This window comes from Thamnophis sirtalis, unplaced genomic scaffold (genome assembly GCF_051295495.1).
Source record: "Thamnophis sirtalis isolate CommonGarterSnake01/CBP01778 unplaced genomic scaffold, rThaSir2_p1.2 scaffold_12, whole genome shotgun sequence".
Lineage (NCBI taxonomy): Eukaryota > Metazoa > Chordata > Lepidosauria > Squamata > Natricidae > Thamnophis > Thamnophis sirtalis.
The window spans coordinates 10,632,509-10,650,861 of NW_028261392.1; the positions used below are offsets into that span (position 1 = coordinate 10,632,509).

At 40.2% G+C, this 18,353-nt stretch overlaps 1 protein-coding gene across 1 annotated transcript in view; it reads right to left on the reverse strand.

The window, feature by feature from the left end:
* Positions 1-18,353, reverse strand: part of KLHL1 (kelch like family member 1) — a 138,793-nt gene that overhangs the window by 30,596 nt on the left and 89,844 nt on the right. The window contains exons 6-7 of the mRNA XM_087726320.1: positions 15,824-16,010; positions 3,498-3,725 (exon numbers count right to left, since the gene is read on the reverse strand). Coding sequence (XP_087582446.1) covers positions 3,498-3,725; positions 15,824-16,010 — 415 coding nt within the window. The remainder of the gene's footprint in view (positions 1-3,497; positions 3,726-15,823; positions 16,011-18,353) is intronic.

An 18,353-nucleotide genomic window follows, 5' to 3' on the forward strand; every position in this document is an offset into this window, starting at 1 on the left:
TAGACTTACAATGGGAAGAAATTGATGAGATAGACAAAGAATTTTGTTCCACGGTTATTCTGGAAGACTTCAATCAGCTCAAACTCTCTACCAAAAGTAGGTTAAACTCATAGGACTGATGAGAAAATGGTGCAAAACTATTAATACTATGTGTTTTAAAATTGTATTTATCAAAAAGTACCGCACAATGAATTGGTTACAGTCCCAAACAATTGTCGCTCTAGGATGCCGCACTTGCTCTTCTTAATGGGCCAGGCATTCCAGAGTTATATTTTTAACCATTTCATTGCATACATGATGTACAATGACAATAAAGGCTATACTATATTATGTATAGTCCTTCAGTTCATCTAGCAAAACCTTTCAAATCTGAACCACAAGAAAACAGCTGTCATGCATTCAAACTGAGCTGTCTTGTTTACGTCTGAAAAGTTTTGAGCTTGAAAAAATCTCTCCTTGGCATCTGAAGCATTGTGTTTCAAACACAAAGTGATTCCAACATCATCAAAACAGCATGTTCCAAGTTCAGGGCAGAGCATTTCAAATTTTTAAACATTTGCTCTGTCTCTCCAACCAGGCAATCTCTCTGCTTAGAAGATCTCTAGCATCTATGTAAATCACAAAGCGACCATCTGTTGTTATTACCTTGAAGTTCTTCTTATTAAGGACACATCAAGCTCCCTACATTTATCCTGGCTCATCAGTTTTGACATCTACTACGTGACAAAAGTAAAGTGTCATCCATAGAGAAGCAACTATTGTTGTGCTCTACTGAAGCAAAAATCTATTCTCATTTAAGAATGTAATCTAGAAAAAATCTAAGAAGAATAATCCTGCTACCACCCTCTTTTTAGTTCTAATGTTACCTACTTTTAAGGAAAAGATACAAATGCATTGTAATACAGAAGGGATAAAAACTTGGGAGAGGAAGCTGAAGGTTTAATGACTTTTAAACATTACTTTGTGTTATAAAGGCAGGAGCTACATTTTTTGGGGGGTGGGATAAGGCGTTATGATAAAATACTGATCAAATCTCGATGAAAAACAATTTTGTCTTCAATTTCTTTCTCTTTTAGCTTACCACGTCATTAAAAATAGAGGATTTTTGTGGTTGTTTTATGCTTTAAAATCAGTGTTAATTGCTTAGTTCTCAGGTTAGAAAAATGTTAGAATGACTACCTTCCAAATATTCTTTGAAACACCTAACGGCCGATCTGAAGAACCAAAACGGAAAAACTTGCTATGGCCAACTTGCCATGGCCAACTCATTACAGCCAAGTTGCCATGGAACAACTCACCATGGCCAACTCACCATGGGATAATTCTGTCCAGGACAAGTCAACAAATAGAAAAGTTAAATTAATTTCAACAGAAACACGGTCAATAATAGTTTATTTTAAAAAATCAATCCAGAACTACAAGAGTTAAAATATTGTTTGACAAACATGTGTCACCAGTAATAAATGTAGCTGAATGAAACAATTCATACAGCACTGAATTGTCTAGCAGCAAGTTGTTCTGTGAGAAATTGGCTGTAGTAAGTAGTCCTGTGATGAGTTGGCCATTGCAAGTTGTCCTAGAAGAACAGATCACAATTTATCTATAAGATCATCAGCCTATTCCCGTGATGGTGAGCCTATGACACATGTGCCTCAAGTGTCACGCGGAACCCTCTCTGAGGGCACACAAGCCATCACTCAGCTCCACCATGCATGCGCTCATACCACCCATCGGCCAGCTGATTTTCATGTGTCTGCCAGGAGACACATCCACATGTGCGGGGGAAGCATGGGGGGTGCAACACCCCTTCTTTGTGCTCCATTTTTGGAGCTTTGGGAAGGCTGTTTTTGCCCTCCTGGAGGCTTGAAGAAAAGCTCGGGAGCCTGGGGAGGGTGAAAAATGACCCTCCCTGAAGTTCTGGAAGTTTCCAGCTTCTGGAGGCCCTCTGGAGGAGACTGTTTTCACCCTCCTGGAAGCTCGAGAAAGCCTCTGGATCCTGGGGAGGGCAAAAGCACACACACAGAAACATTGACGTGGTTCAGGAGGCTGAGTAGGCCACATGGGGGGGGGTTCACATGTGCATGCACAGGGAACGGGGCACACTGCATTGTGGGCACACATGCGATAGTGTGCACAAAAAATTTCTGCACGCGAGGACCATAAGGTTAGCTATCACTGGCCTATCCTAAGCACTATTAACCTTCAGAAAACGAAGCAGAAGCTCACTTCAAACATGTTCTGTTATGAAAAACAGTGGAACTCCTTGCAATTTTGAAGACTGAAATGATGATGTTTCTATATGAGTGCGTTCAGTCACTAAATTATAACTACAAGTACATTTCTTGGGAGAAAAATACGATGTGTTTGTTGCTAGCAGAAAATGAAAGAAATGTATTCTGAAGTGTATTTACAAATCATATGATATGTTATAGGGTGGTGCAGTGGTTAGAGGGCAGTACTGCAGTCTACTTCTGCTGACTGCTGGCTGCCTGAAATTTGGCAGTTCGAATCTCACCAGGCTCTAGGTTGACTCAGCCTTCCATCTTTCAGAGGTGGGTAAAAGGAGACCCACTGTAAACCGCTTAGAGAGGGCTGTAAAGCACTGTGAAGCGGTATATAAGTCTAAGCGCTATTGCTACTGCTATTCTAGAATCATAATAAAGTACAGATTTTCAATCTCTCTTTGTGTCCTGTTGATATTGCATGTGTAGGACCCACCAGTGGTGGGTTCCTACCAGTTCAGTCCGGTTCAGCTGAACCAGTATTAGCTTGGCAGACTGAGTCGCTGGAAACGGCAGCTACCCAGGCCTGCCATGCCCCCGAACCGGTTATCCCAGTGGCAGCATAGGTGCCACTATCTTGTTTTCGGCTTCTATGCATGCACAGAGCAATTTTCATTGTACTGCACATGCGCGCGCAACACACATCAAGAGCGAGTGCACGCGGGGCATGTCCCTGAGCTGCAGGGACCAACCACTGCTTACCACTATGAATAAAGTAATGTTACGTTTACTCAATTTACTCTTAACTTACATTTGCTCTAAGTTACATTAGATATGAAAGCTGCCCTACAGAGCCGAGGTGGCGCAGTGGTTAAATGCAGCACTGCAGGCTACTTCAGCTGACTGCAGTTCTGCAGTTCGGCTGTCCAAATCTCACCGGCTCAGGGTTGACTCAGCCTTCCATCCTTCCGAGGTGGGTAAAATGAGGACCTGGATTGTTGTTGGGGGCAATATGCTGACTCTGTAAACCGCTTAGAGAGGGCTGAAAGCCCTATGAAGCAGTATATAAGTCTAACTGCTATTGCTATTGCCCTAAGTTTCGACGTTTTTTTGTTGATGGATCAGTTTAAGCCTAGAGAATTATTTTCATTTTTTGGCGCTGGCTTGCATCCAGCTGACTTGCGCCTGTTGACACGAAACCACCCGCTTTATCTTGTGATCAATTTTTGCTTAATGGCATTTGAGACGGACATCTTTCATAAAGGGAACTCTTACCTAAGCCATGTCTGTGAGTAGACATTGGAGGCAAGACTGTCCACGCTTTTGTCTTTGGATTATAACATTCGACTGTGTTTAATGTCTTTAAGCCATCTCGCCCTCCAATAACAAAGAGCTTGTCATCAATAACAGCCACACCAAACTGTAGCCTTCTTCCATTCATGACTCCAGCCTGGATCCATATATTGGTTCTAAGATCGTACTTCTCAATGGTTGTAGCACCTGCTGAGAAACATCAATAATGAAATTAGTGAGAGCACAGAAGGACTTGCATGATTTATAGCATATATAAAGTAAAGGTAAAGGTTCCCTTCGCACATCTGTGCTTGTCGTTCCCGACTCCAGGGGGCGGTACTCATCTCCATTTCATAGCCAAAGAGCCAGCGCTGTCCGAAGACATCTCAATGGTCATGTAGCCGACATGACTAGATGCCAAAGGTGCACGGAACGCAGTTACTTTCCCACCAAAGGTGGTTCCTATTTTTCTATTTCCATTTATACTGCTTGGTTGGCAGAAGGTGGCACAAGTAACGGGAGCTCACTGTGTTATGCAATGCTAGGGATTCAAACTGCTGAACTGCCGACCTTTCTGATCCACAAACTCAGCGTCTTAGCCCACTGAGCCACCACGTCCCTATATCTAAGCTTCCTGTGGGCAGGACCTGGCCCGTGGGCCTTGAGTTTAACATCCCTGGTTTAATAGAGCCGAGGTCGCGCAGTGGTTAGGGTGCAGTACTGCAGGCCACTTCAGCTGATTGTTATCTGCAGTTCAACGGTTCTAATCTCACCGGTTCAAGGTTGACTCAGCCTTCCATCCTTCTGAGGTGGGTGAAATGAGAACCCAGACTGTGGGGGCGATATGACTCTGTAAACCGCTTAGAGAGGGCTAAAAGCCCTATGAAGCGGTATATAAGTCTAACTGCTATTGCTATTGCTAATACAATGTGTGCAATCAACCTCTGAAGGGTGACCACTAAAGCAACTTCCAGTGTACTATTATAATTTTCTGTCCCCAGTAGGGACGTACTTGATTTCCCTTGTTGTTCTGTAATCAGATTACATTATTCCATATGTCAGGAAAAAACCCCAATCTTATCTATTATTATTTTTACCATGTTTGAACTACTTTAAATACAACATCACTACATATTTTTACAACCCCTGGTATGCTCAAATATGGGAGGAAGATCACTACTTCCATTATCTGTCCTTCGGCTCGTCACAAGAGACCATCCAGGCAGAAACCCAATATTTTTACTGTTGCCTTTTTGTTACATTTTGTTGTATTTGTGCTGATAAATAAATAAAGAGAGACTAGTATAGATCTATTTCAAGCTATTTAGCTCTCATCAGCTAGCCATACTCTTACTGGGATTCAATCTAATATATATATTAGATTTTTTTACAACCCCTGGTATGCCCCAATTATGGGAGGAAGCTAACTGCTTCCATCATCTGTCTATCGGCTCATCACAAGAGTCCATCACGACAGAAACCCAATATTTTTACTGTTGCCTTTGTTATATTTGTGTTTTTTTATTTGTGCTGATAAATAAATAAGTATAGTTATTTATAGTTAACTATAGACTAGTATAGATCTATTTCAAGCTATTTAGCTCTCATCAGCTAGCCATACCCTTACTGGGATTTGAACCTGGGCTATATTACATCCTAGGCAAACTTCTTAGCCATTAGGCCACAGGCTCTTATCCGTTATCAGCGAAGCCAGGGTGAAAGGTATCTATTATATTTTTTTTACAACCCCAGGTATGCCCCAATTAAACACAAATATAACAAAGGCAACAGTAAAAATATTGGGTTTCTGTCGTGATGGACTCTTGTGATGAGCCGATAGACAGATGATGGAAGCAGTTAGCTTTCTCCCATAATTAGGGCATACCAGGGGTTGTAAAAAAATCTTTTATATATATGTGTATATATCTATACATATATACATATATACATATATACATATATACATATATACATATATACATATATACATATATACATATATACATATATACATATATACATATATACATATATACATATATACATATATACATATATACATATATACATATATACATATATACATATATACATATATACATATATACATATATACATATATACATATATACATATATACATATATACATATATACATATATACATATATACATATATACATATATACATATATACATATATACATATATACATATATACATATATACATATATACATATATACATATATACATATATACATATATACACACATACATACATACACACACACACACACACATATATATACATACATATATATACACTGTACATAAGTAAAAGCCTTCTGTAAAAGTAAACACCCTCCCCGTCATTTATCAGCAAACCCATTCATTCGACACATTTCTTTCTGTTGTAGTTAAAACAAAAGCCCAGCCATCTTGGCAAATGCCCAGATCCTTGAATCCAGTTATTAAGACAGAGTGTATCGGTGTAGTTCTCACAGTTCCTAAGCAGCCGTTTCAGGTTTTACTTCCCTATTATTTTGGCAGCTTATCATACAGTAAGCCCAGGGGAACAAATTAATTATTTTAAAATTCAGATGAGAGAATTCACACCTCATTAAAGCTCTTGGTTACTAGATATTGTGTGCGTTTGGGTTGGAATTTCTCCCACTGCGGGTGGGATCCACATATGGCAAGGCTTAGATTTAAGGATTTTCCTGTATTTTCCATCAGGTTCTAGATGTTTCTGTCTTCCGTAGTGTTTCTTATTGGTACGATGCGGAAGGAGAACTATGCCAAATCCAACTTCTTTTCAATGTAGGAATCCAAGTTAAGGCATCCTGGATAGAACCTTCAACAACCTACCAAAGAGGGGTGATCTGCCAATCTGAGTTAATGATTATTAATGTTAATAATTAATCAATTGAACAACTTGCTTCCAGAAGTTGTGAATGCTCCAACACTGGACTTTTTAAAGAAGATGTTGGATATCCACTTGTCTGAAGTGGTGTAGGGTTTCCTGCCTAAGCAGGGGGTTGGACTAGAAGACCTTCAAGGTCCCTTCCAACTCTGTTATTCTATTCTATTCTATTCTATACCCCCCCATTGAACTGGTGTTATTCTTAGAATAGAAGATTGTAGGAAGTGGTCCATGCAAATATACAGCCTAAACCAACATAATACAAAGCAATGCAGTTCTGTTTTGTTTTTATAAAACTTTTCTAAATGAGAAGGCTTCAAAATCAGAGAGAAAAAAAGGTTGTTATTGTTATTGTTTACCATTAAATATTTTTAATTTATTTCTCCACAGTTATGCTGTTTCCGTAAAGCAGTGTTTCAAAATAAAGGTTTTATAGACATGAAATAGCTACTCTCCTAATCAAAAAACCAAACAAAAGACCCATTAAACTCAGTTGAAATGAAAGTGTTTAATAATAAAAGTCCTTGTGTAATTTGAATTCTATTTGAATCTCAGTGTAACAGAATAATTATAATTAATGCAACCGTAGATATTAAATTTTCTTCTAATTTGCTCCTTAGTACAAGAAATATGAGCTAATGCCTACATTCAATTATATTTAAATGGTTTTTTTCCCCCATAGCTGTTAATTCTGAACAACAACTTATACAAATGCATTAACCCTCTAATTATCATGAGTTACATCCAAAGTCTTCCCATCGTATTACCAAGCACATTGCTTGAAAATATCATAGAGCTTTTGGCTGTTTGGATGGTGGAATTCCAAAGCAAAACTGATACGTTGTAGTTGTAACTTGGCTAATGCGTTTAAAAAGCTTTGGAACTAATTTTGCAATAGAACTTGACTCAGAATCTTTTAGAAATTGATTTATAACTGCAGGATCCAATTGCTGGAGAGAAATTCCCTGAAGATGGGCTCCAGCATGAGTCCTAAAGCGTGGAAGACAAAACTTTTGGTCCCAGTGACCGACACAGATTGAATCCTTCAACATTATCCTGGGACACATATATTTGCCTTCATTTATGATTTATAACTATTTATGGATCATATGATCTGTTGCTTCTAACTAGAAGAGAGAAGGTTTTTTTTTCTAACAGTAAACAATGAAGGCCTTAAAAGACAGTGCATTCTTGGTATCCAAAGGCCTTCTTTGGATATTTATATACTCATTTTTAATTTGTATTTGGCAAGAGGTTATTATTATTGTTATTACATGATTTCAGGCGAGCAGTCTGGCCCGCTCAATATTGTTTAGTGCTGTCTCTCACACATCTTCCTGCAAACTATTGTTTAATGTAAGAGCCATTGTTTAATGTAAGAGCCAAGGTGGCACAGTGGTTAGAGTGCTGTACTGCAGCCACTTCAGCTGATTGCTATCTGCAGTTCGGCGGTTCAAATCTCACCGGCTCAAGGTTGACTCAGCCTTCCATCCTTCCGAGGTGGGTGAAATGAGGACCCAGACTGTGGGGGCGATATGCTGACTCTGTAAACCGCTTAGAGAGGGCTGAAAGCCCTATGAAGCGGTATATAAGTCTAACTGCTAACTGCTAATGTAAATCTGCAACCATTACTCTAATTGAAAATTGTAGAAATCAGAGCTGCCATTCAAATTTTACATAAGTTCAAAGGGAACTGGAAATTTCTGTTGTAGAAGCATTGTGTTAAAGAAAGGATTCCTAAAATAATGTTTTGTCAAAGTAGTTAGGATTAGGAAATATGTCTCTATGAAACTCTAACTCGGCATAAGCTTCTGTCCTACAGATAAACAAAGATTTTACATAGTTAACAAGTTTGCTCTTAATTTTTGCATAGATGTCACCAAATTACCAACTGTTTTCCTAAGGTAAAACTCTATCAATTTGAGAGCCCATAATATAAACTATTATATTTGATTGTCCTATATTTGACCATAGAATAAACCACATGCATGTTTATTTTAAATGAAAATTTTATATACGAATCAACTGCTACATGTTCGAACATCTCAAGGGGAGGGGGGATTGCCAGATAAATATTCTTATTCTTTCTGCAGCCTTGGTTATTTTCTGTCTTCTAATGGAATTCTCCTTGATATCCGTGTCAATAACTCAGTTCAATAACATTTGTTCCACTTCAATAGATTCTTTTTTTATTATTATTTCAATACATACAGTTGTAAGTCAAGGTCATTAGCTTACACCTACTTGAAGCAACGTTACTAAATCTTGAGCTGGTGGTCAAGGTATACGTTAGCAGCAGTTTTAACAGGAGCAGAATCAGCCAGAATAACAGAATAACAGAGTTGGAAGGGACCTTGGAGGTCTTCTAGTCTATATTAATATTAATTAGAATTATAATACTATTTTATACAGCATAAATTTCTTTCAATAACCTGTCAGTGAATTTTGTTATGAATATTGGTTTAACATAAATCAGCTCTTCAACTATAGGCAGCTTCAACTATAGGCAGCTCACTTTTATTCTATATTAGATGTATGGGATTTAAGTCAATAGCATCCTGTTCTGTGCTCATTAATCCTATTCCTAAATAGCACCTAAGCTGCAAATGTTTATAAAGCCTTGTTATAAAGGCTTCAAATTCTACATCAAAACATCTCCTAGGAAACGTATATAGATATCAGTCATGTTGTTCCCAAAGCTTAAGAACATCGCTGTTCAATGATAAATTTATGTTTAAATAGAGAGCTTATTTGGGGCATTATTTCCACAATGGAATAAAGTGTTATTTTCTAAATAATACAATGGAACAGCTGAAAGTCTTCAATTAAAATGCCTTGAATGTTATTCCTAATTTAAAGTTTTTCCCCTGAGAATACGTCCTCAGTAGTTGTTATACTGACAAAAAATTTTTACAGGCAGCTGTTGGCTACTCAGCATTTTCACCACTCTTTTTCACTTCTTCTATTTCTGCTTCTGTAATGATTTATTTTCAGGGTTTTGAAGGGTCTTTCTGAGAACCCTTTGCTCAATCTTTTTTCATGACGCCTGAGTATTCATGATGATTAAGCGGATATTTTTCTAGGGGTTCCAAAAGCATGACCAGAATTATTGGAGTGTAGAAGTTCACTGCACCTATTTATTAATTTAGCCAAGTACTTGTGTGACTAACTCTCCAGATCAATGTCATGCATTCCAGTTTCTTCCAAATATATGATTTTTTGACTCTAAAGGAAAAAGTTTCCCTTGCACATCTGTGCTAGTCATTCCTGACTCTAGGGGGCGGGGCTCATCTCCGTTTCAATGCTGAAGAGCCAGTGCTGCCTGAAAACCTCCATGGTCATATGGCTGGCATGACTAAATGCTGAAGGTGCACAGAACACTACTACTTTCCCACCAAAGTGGTCCTTATTTTTCTACTTGCATTTTTGCATGCTTTCAAACTGCTAGGCTGGCAGAAGCTGAGACATGTAACGGGATCTCACTCCATTACATGGCACTAGGGATTCAAACTGCCAAACTGCTGATCTTTCTGATCAACAAGCTCAGTGTCTCAGCCACTGAGCCACCCTTTTTGATTCAAAGACCCTATAAAGACTCCAATTACTGTAGGAATTTGTCTTCTCCCTATTCCAGCTTTGGATTCATGTGGGGAGTTGGTGCAAAGGATTGTGAGCACCTGCTGAGGTTGGATTTAAGATTGTTTTGACGGTTCACCGACAAAGGGGAGCTGGACAAAAGCACACCAACAAAACCGCGGGGAGAAAAGCACGAGTTCGAAATCACGCCAATGAATGAGCACAGAAGCGGGCCGACTACAGCGCGCCGACAGAAACGCGCTCTAAATCTAACCCTAAAGGTAACCCTAAACGTAACCCTAAACCTAACCCTAACCTAACCCTGAACCTAACCCTGAACCTAACCCTGAACCTAACCCTGAACCTAACCCTGAACCTAACCCTGAACCTAACCCTAACCCTAACCCTAACCCTAAACCTAAACGTAACCCTAACCCTAACCCTAACCCTTACCCTTACCCTTACCCTAACCCTTACCTTAACCGTAATGGCGCTTCTGTCTGTGCTCTTTTGTCAGCACGCTTCTGTGCTCATTCGTCGGTGCGCTGTCGACGTCACGGTTTTATCACCGTGGTTTTGTTTGAGTTTGAGTTTGAGTTTATTAACATTTATAGGCCGCCCTTTTCCATGAGGGGACTCAGGGCGGTTCACATAAAATCAGGAAGGGGAATACAAACAATGACGTAGACACACATAAGTAAAAATAATGGGCAACATTCATTCATCATTCGGGAGGGGCGGCTATCTTTGTCCCCAGGCCTGACGGGCTAGCCAGGTCTTAAGGGCTATGCGGAAGGCCTGGACGGTGGTGAGAGTACGAATCTCCACGGGGAGCTCGTTCCAAAGGGTTGGAGCTACTACTGAAAAGGCCCTCCTCCTTGTAGTTGCCAGCCGGCACTGGCTGGCAGATGGAATTCGGAGGAGGCCCAATCTATGAGATCTAATTGGTTGCAGGGAGGTAATTGGCAGAAGGCGGTCTCTCAAGTACGCAGATCCACTACCATGAAGGGCTTTATGGGTGACTAGTAGCACCTTGAAGCGCACCCGGAGATCGACAGGTAGCCAGCGCAGGTCGCGGAGGATAGGTGTTATGTGGGTAAACCGAGGTGTACCCACGATCACTCGCGCGGCCGCGTTCTGGACTAGCTGAAGTCGCCGGATGCTCTTCAAGGGCAGCCCCATGTAGAGCACATTGCAGTATTCCAGCCTAGAGGTCACAAGGGCGTGCTGTTGTCGGGCGTGCATTTTTGGGTCATGTGTTTTGACATCAGTCAGATCAGTTAGATCAGGGGTGTCAAACTCAAGGCCCGGGGGCCAGATAGAGCCTGTGGGGTGCTTAGATCTGTCCCATGGGGCTGCCTTGGAAACAGTGGAACATCTACCAGAAAAACAGAGCTCACGAGGGGCTCAGGCAGCCTTCCTTAGCTCCATTTTCACTGGCAGAGGGTTGCAGGAAGCTGTCACCCCCCAAAATGGAGCTCGGGAGCCCGTTTCTAGTAGCAGACTCCTTGGGCCCCACAAGGACCACCAACACAAGAGATATCAAGCTAGCCATACCCACCCTGGCCACACCCACCCCAGCCCCCACGAGGTCAAACACAACCCCGATGCAGCCCTCAATGGAATTGAGTTTGAACCCCCTGAGTTAGATGATGCCCAGGCTTAAAACGTTGTAACTGTGCGAGCCGTGTCTTTATTAAAATTGTAAATATATCCTGATGGCTCTTGCTTTTATTGTTGTATAATTTTAATTGCCATTTAACTTTTATTATTATTATTATTATTCTTTATGGTGGCCGGATGATTCCCCCAAAGGAGAGTGTGTTATAAACAAATGGTTTGTTGTGTTGAAAAGAAAATTAAAATTTTCTGAATTATGCGTGCCACACTCTTCTTTATCTAGAAGACATGTACTTATTTATCAAAGCAATAAAGAAAACCCTACTCCAAACATAATTAATTTTGTTTTTCTGGATAGGTCAGCATTTTGATTGCATTTTCCCCTTCCAAATTCTGTTTTGCTTTTTGTTCATAAAAGTTACTATTTCTAGTCCAGATTTTTCTTTTTAATGTACAGCAAGTTTTATCAAAGTTCAAAGCTCTGCCTTTTTCTGAACTCTCTTCTCGGGAGGAAAAAATTGGGATCATCGCCAACGTTCCTAGTGAAGTTTCGCAAAGCTCTAATATTTAGGACTTTGTCAGGAAAATGTGTATGTTTTTATTACTTATTTTTATTATGAGCTGGTTCAGAGAGTCCTTTAGAGCATTCTTCTTTTTCTTTTTAATTCTTTCATCCCTGTGAAACACCGTGCTGTAATTCTTTTGGTCTTTGGTTTTTCAAACAGCGAGCATATCAGGATGTCATTGCAAGGAGTTTTAAAAAGGATACCAGATTTTAAAAGCAAAGTAGTTTCTTAAGTTAAATAGCATTTTTTTTTTCTGTCAGATCATCACTTTTGATCCACAAGGGGCAGATTGTCTTCACAAATGTCGCTTGCTTTACCTACTTGCCTGGAAACCTTCCCAAGATTATCCTTAGCCAAGCCTCAAGGTGAGATTGTTCTCGGTGTCCATCAACACTAGTGCAGTGATGACGAACATTTTTCTGCTCTGGCGCCAAAAGGCCGTGTGACCGAGACTCTGCATGCCCACACTCATAATGCAATCCCCTACCCCTGCACATGCACACACAACGCCCGCCCCACCCCACCCCCATGTCCATGCAGGCCTGACTGAAGCCTCTGGATTACCAGTAGGCCCATTGGGCCATTTTTCACCCTCCCCAGGCTTCAGGAAAGCTTCCGGAGCCTGTGGAGGTGAAAAACGGGCCTAACAGGCAAACCGGAAGTTCATTTCTGAACTTCCAGTAGACCCGTTGAGCCAATTTTTTGCCATGCACGGGCCTCCCCCACCTTCTGGAAGGCCCCAAATCAGCTGGCCAGCGTGCATGTGTGCGCTGGAGCTGACATAGGGCAATGCCATCATGGCACTAGCGAATTATTAATGTTTATGCAACTGTTAATTTTATATCGCAGATTGTTGATTTCTTTCTGTATAGGAAGAATTATTGGTCTAATAATAAAAACTGGAAATACATTAGCAACTATTACTTGGCGGTTTTCCAAGCCTCATCGTCGGATTCAAAGATCATACAGGTTCACGAAAATGTTTATTTCACAACTACCTAAAGAAGTTTTGTAATTTTCACAGGAACACAACATGAAGGAACAGGTCAAACCTTCCAAAATTTAAACCACATGCATACTTAAAGGAAGAAGAGGTAAATTAACCTAAGGAATTACGGTGCCATAAACATCAACCGGCTTCCTTTTCTTTTTTTGTGTGCAATGGACTGTAGTTTTTCATGATCAGGCTTATTGTAGAAGAATACACTTTAAAAATGTCAATTTCTATCATTGTAGAGAAAATCTAATATATGTAAATGACAGTGCAATTATAAATTCAAGGCAGTTGGCTAGAAAAGCTAGTTGTTTTTAAAGTGTTTTGTCTAACATTCAAAACAAAGAAGACAATAATGCCTCTGAAAATTGTTTTATAGAATAGAATAGAATAACAGAGATGGAAGGGGCCTTGGAGGTCTTCTAGTCCAACTCCCTGCCTAGTCAGGAAACCCTACACCACTTCAGACAAATTATTATTCAACATCTTCTTAAAAACATCCAGTGTTGGAACATTTACAACTTCTGGAGGCAAGTTGTTCCACTGATTAATTGTTCTAGCTATCAGGAAATTTATCCTTAGTTCTAAGTTGCTTCTCTCCTTGATTAGTTTCCACCCATTGCTTCTTGTCCTACCCTCAGGTGCTTTGGAGAATAGCTTGACTCCCTCTTCTTTGTGGCAGCCCCTGAGATATTGGAAGACTGCTATCATGTCTCCCCTAGTCTTTCTTTTCATTAAACTAGACATAGCCAGTTCCTGCAACCGTTCTTCATATGTTTTAGCCTCCGGTCCCCTAATCATCTTTGTTGCTCTTCTCTGCACTCTTTCTAGAGCCTCCACATCTTTTTTACATCGTGGCAACCAAAATTGGATGCAGTATTCCAAATATGGCTTTACCAAAGCATTATAATGTGGTATTAACACTTCATGTGATCTTGATTCTATCCCTCTTTTTATGCAGCCTAGAACTGTGTTGGCTTTTTTTGGCAACTGTTGCACAGTGCCAACAAAGTTTTGACTATGTTCTTTCTGGTACGTTCTGACCAACAATGGTTACTGGCTTCAAAATGGCAGGTGGGTCTGGATCATCAAAGTCCTGCCCCTTTTTATGTGCATGCATTGTGTGCAACACATATTGCAAAGGAGCAGGGCTTTGTATAAACACATACTCCTTTTCAGAGCTTTGTGGCTGTCACTGCAGATGTCACTGGTAAAGACTTTAGATTTCTGTGGTTCAACAAATGACCAATGGGATATTTATTCAGCTTTCTTTCAGGGCTCCACCTGCCAGAAACTATTTTCGATACTCTTGATGAGACAAGATTACTTGTCTGAAGATTCTGGTCAAAGGGAACATTTTGTTCCAAATGAAAACAACCACAGATACCTAAGCGAAAACAATAGGAGATGGGTAGATATATTTTCCCTTCCATCAACTTGCTACAACTGTCAAAAACACTGAAGCACAAGATATTTAGATCATTAGCCACTCCAGACATTGCAGTCAAATTTGAGCTCTTTGTTATTTGATTTGATTTGATTTGATTTATTGCATTTCTATGCCATCCTATTCCCAGAGGGACTCAGGGCGGCTCACAAACCAAAGTAAGGGGGGGGGATACAAACAGGAGGAAAACAACGGACAAACAACTACAACAATTTAAAAATAATCAACAAGCACACAATTTGAGCGGGGACGGGAACTCATCAGCCCCAGGCCTGTCGGAACAGCCAGGTTTTAAGGGCTTTGCGGAAAGCCTGAAGGGTGGTGAGGGTCCGAATCTCCACGGGGAGCTTGTTCCAGAGGGCCGGAGCAGCCACAGAGAAGGCCCTCCTCCGGGTGGTAGCCAATCAGCATTGGCCGGTAGATGGAATTCGGAGGAGGCCTAGTCTGTGGGATCTAATAGGTCTATTGGAGGTAATTGGCAGCAGGCGGTCTCTCAAGTTATTACTTTATGTAGTTTTTAATGACTCAAGGACTGATTAGGGTAATTTACAATACAGTCTTGCAGAGACTATGGCTAGTCAACACCAGAGAAGTTTTAAAAAATAGATCTATAGCTATAGTCCATAAAAGAAACATACTGTATTTTTCGGAGTATAAGACGCACCAGAGTATAACACGCACCAAGATTTTGAAGAGGTAATTTTTTTAAAAAAATATTTGCACTCTGCAGACCTCCCAAACCACCTGCATGCCTCATTTCTTTGTGAAAAATGGGGCATGTATAGACTTTGGAAGGCCTACAAAGTGCTCCTGGTGGCTGGGGGGCAAAAACAAGCAAAAAACGTCCCATTTTTCGCAAAAACAGGCCTGTTTTTTTGCCAAAAAAAGGGCATGAATCACCTTTAGGAGGCTTGTAGAGTGCTCCAGGGGGGGGGGCAAAACGAGCAAAAAATGCCCAGATTTCTCTTGTTTTGCCCCCCCTGCCCCCCCCAGGAGCACTTTGCAGGCCTTCCAAACCCTCTGCACATCCATTTTTGGGAAGGGTATGGGGTTTCGGGAGGTCAAAAATGCTGTATTCAGTGTATAAGATGCACCATGGGACAGAAAGGTGCATCTTATACTCCGAAAAATACAGTAATCCTTTCCCACTGTCTGTCTGGAAAACAACTATTAACTGGTACCTTTATTGTTGTCCATTCCTCCAACAGCATACAAGGTCCCGACGGTAGATTTCCTCGGCTTTGTTCTTGGACTTTGCATAAGTGTTCGTCTTTCTGGTAAAAGATGGTATTTCATGGCTTCCAGAATCAGCTTCTGACATTCCAAGTCATCTTTAAAAAGTGCATGGTTTTCTAGGTCCGCTAAAATCTGTAAATTATACAAGTGATTTAATAGCGATCTTCTACTTTTTAATGGCCTGATCCTCAGATCTCCTTGCACAAGCTTCAGTGATGTAGAAGGCTTGGACTTGCAAAGGACATTGAGAGGGCCTCTTGTTTCAGTAAATAAAAAGATATAAACAAATCCACAAGAACAACAATCTGGATGAACAGATAACAAGATGGCCATAGACTTATTTGGAGCAGTAATCGGTGAAATACTGTATTTTTCAGACTATAAGACACTCCAAAGTATAAGACGCACCTAGCTTTTGGCGAGGAAACCAAGAGAAGAAAAAATCTGCTTCTGCCTCCCAGCAATTTGCCTCCTTGCAACAAACAGCAAACAGTACAGACAATATACACTATTTGTAGTGTTACATTTCAGATTATACTTGTACAGATGCTGTTAAAATTGATGTGGCTTTCTGGAAGTATAGTTATTCTCTGCTATTTAAAAGAAGATACAATAGCACTGGGCTTCTTCAGATCAAGCATTTATTTAAAAAAAACTTCTTCATTTTGTTAAGTTGTCTAGAACAATAATAAAGCAGTCTTTAAAAAAATAAGTCTAATATTTTGAACATGTTATAGGCATTTATAGCTATTGACTTACCTCCTTGCAGCAAGCAGCCTGTTTCAGTTTTGCCTGATTAGAAGAAGAAAAAAATCTGCCTCTGCCTCCCAGCAATTTGCCTCATTGCAGCAAACAGCAACTTTCACTTTCAATTTCAACATGGGCCTCCCGATCATCAGCTGTTTCAGGCTGCAAGGATTGCCATAGCCTATTGCCGCCTCCGCAAGCCCCATTTCCTCCATTTGCTGCAAGGAGGTAAATTGCTGGGAGGCAGAGACCAAAGGGTGAGGGCGGGTGGGTGGGGCTACGTTCAGTGTAAAAGACGCACCCAAATTTTCACCTTCTTTTAGGGGGAAAAAGGTGCATCTTATACTCTGAAAAAATACGGTAGTTACATGGGGTTTTACAATGTATCAGCATAGCAAGTGAGAAATTAAATTGTTAGCCATCCTACTTCTCAAAAAAAAAAGCAGTACATTACCATGAAATTGTGAGAAAAGAAAACAGAACAATACTTCTATGCATGGGTGAACATTCTTTTCAATAGAAGTATTAGAAAGTATAATGTTAATTCTAATTTTATTTATTCTCAAAAAATCCCAGCATTTTAAAAAAATGATGTTCCCCCTCTTTTCTCCATGGAAATATATTTTTCCCTATGGAAAGATTCCTAAATCAGAAATAATACCTAGTTTTTCTTCCCCAATTTTATGGAAAGGAATGTCTAAATCCTAAATCTCCCTAATTTTTTTCCAGTGTGTGTGTGTGTGTGGGGGGGAATCTTGCTTTAATGTGATGTTCTCATTCTTTAATCCCCACATCAGCAGGAGAAACACAGGATTAGAGATCTGTAACATATGGGAAATATGATTTCTTTTAAAACAATGCTATATTGACAGGGACTTGTATACAAGTAAGGTAAAGGTTCCCCTCACACATATGTGCTAGTCGTTCCTGACTCTAGGGGGCGATGATCATCTCCGTTTCAAAGCCGAAGAGCCAGCACTGTCTGAAGACATCTCCGTGATCAGGTGGCCGGCATGACTAAATGCTGAAGGCGCAGAGAACACTGTTACCTTCCCACCAAAGCTGGTTCCTATTCTTCTACTTGCATTTTTATGTGCTTTTGAACTGCTAGCTTGGCAGAAGCTGGGACAAGTAATGGGAGCTTATTCCATTATGTGGCACTAGGGATTTATACAAGTTGCCTGCTTAATACATTCCATAATTGTGTTTCCAAACAGTGGCTGACATTCAAATGGCCATAATCAACTCCAGCCAATACTCAGTTTGGACAATGCAAGACCAAGGAAACTTTGAAGACTTCCAAAGCATCCTGTCTGGGAATAAGAGAATTAAGATCGTTGTAAAGACTGTAAGTTATTATGCAATCACATACAAATGGCAGTGACCATTTATTAAACTTGAAAATGGGTAACGGAAAGAGACTTTCTTAAAGAGCAGGAATCAAAATGACACTTGCTAAGATTTCTTTGATCATTACATTCTGAAACAGCCCTTCACAAAGAAGAAGAAGAAACTGACAGGTGCAAACAGATGTTTCTGGCCACCTTCTAAAAGATGAAATAGAGAGCACCACAAGGGAAATGTTTTGGGAGGATGAGTTCCAGAGATAATGATCACAATCATAAAAGTGAAAAGGGGAAGATTAGTTAGGAACTACATTCTTAAGTTTCCCACAATGGGAATGGCTTTGTGCATACGAGAGAAAATGGTGACATGTGATGAGATGCT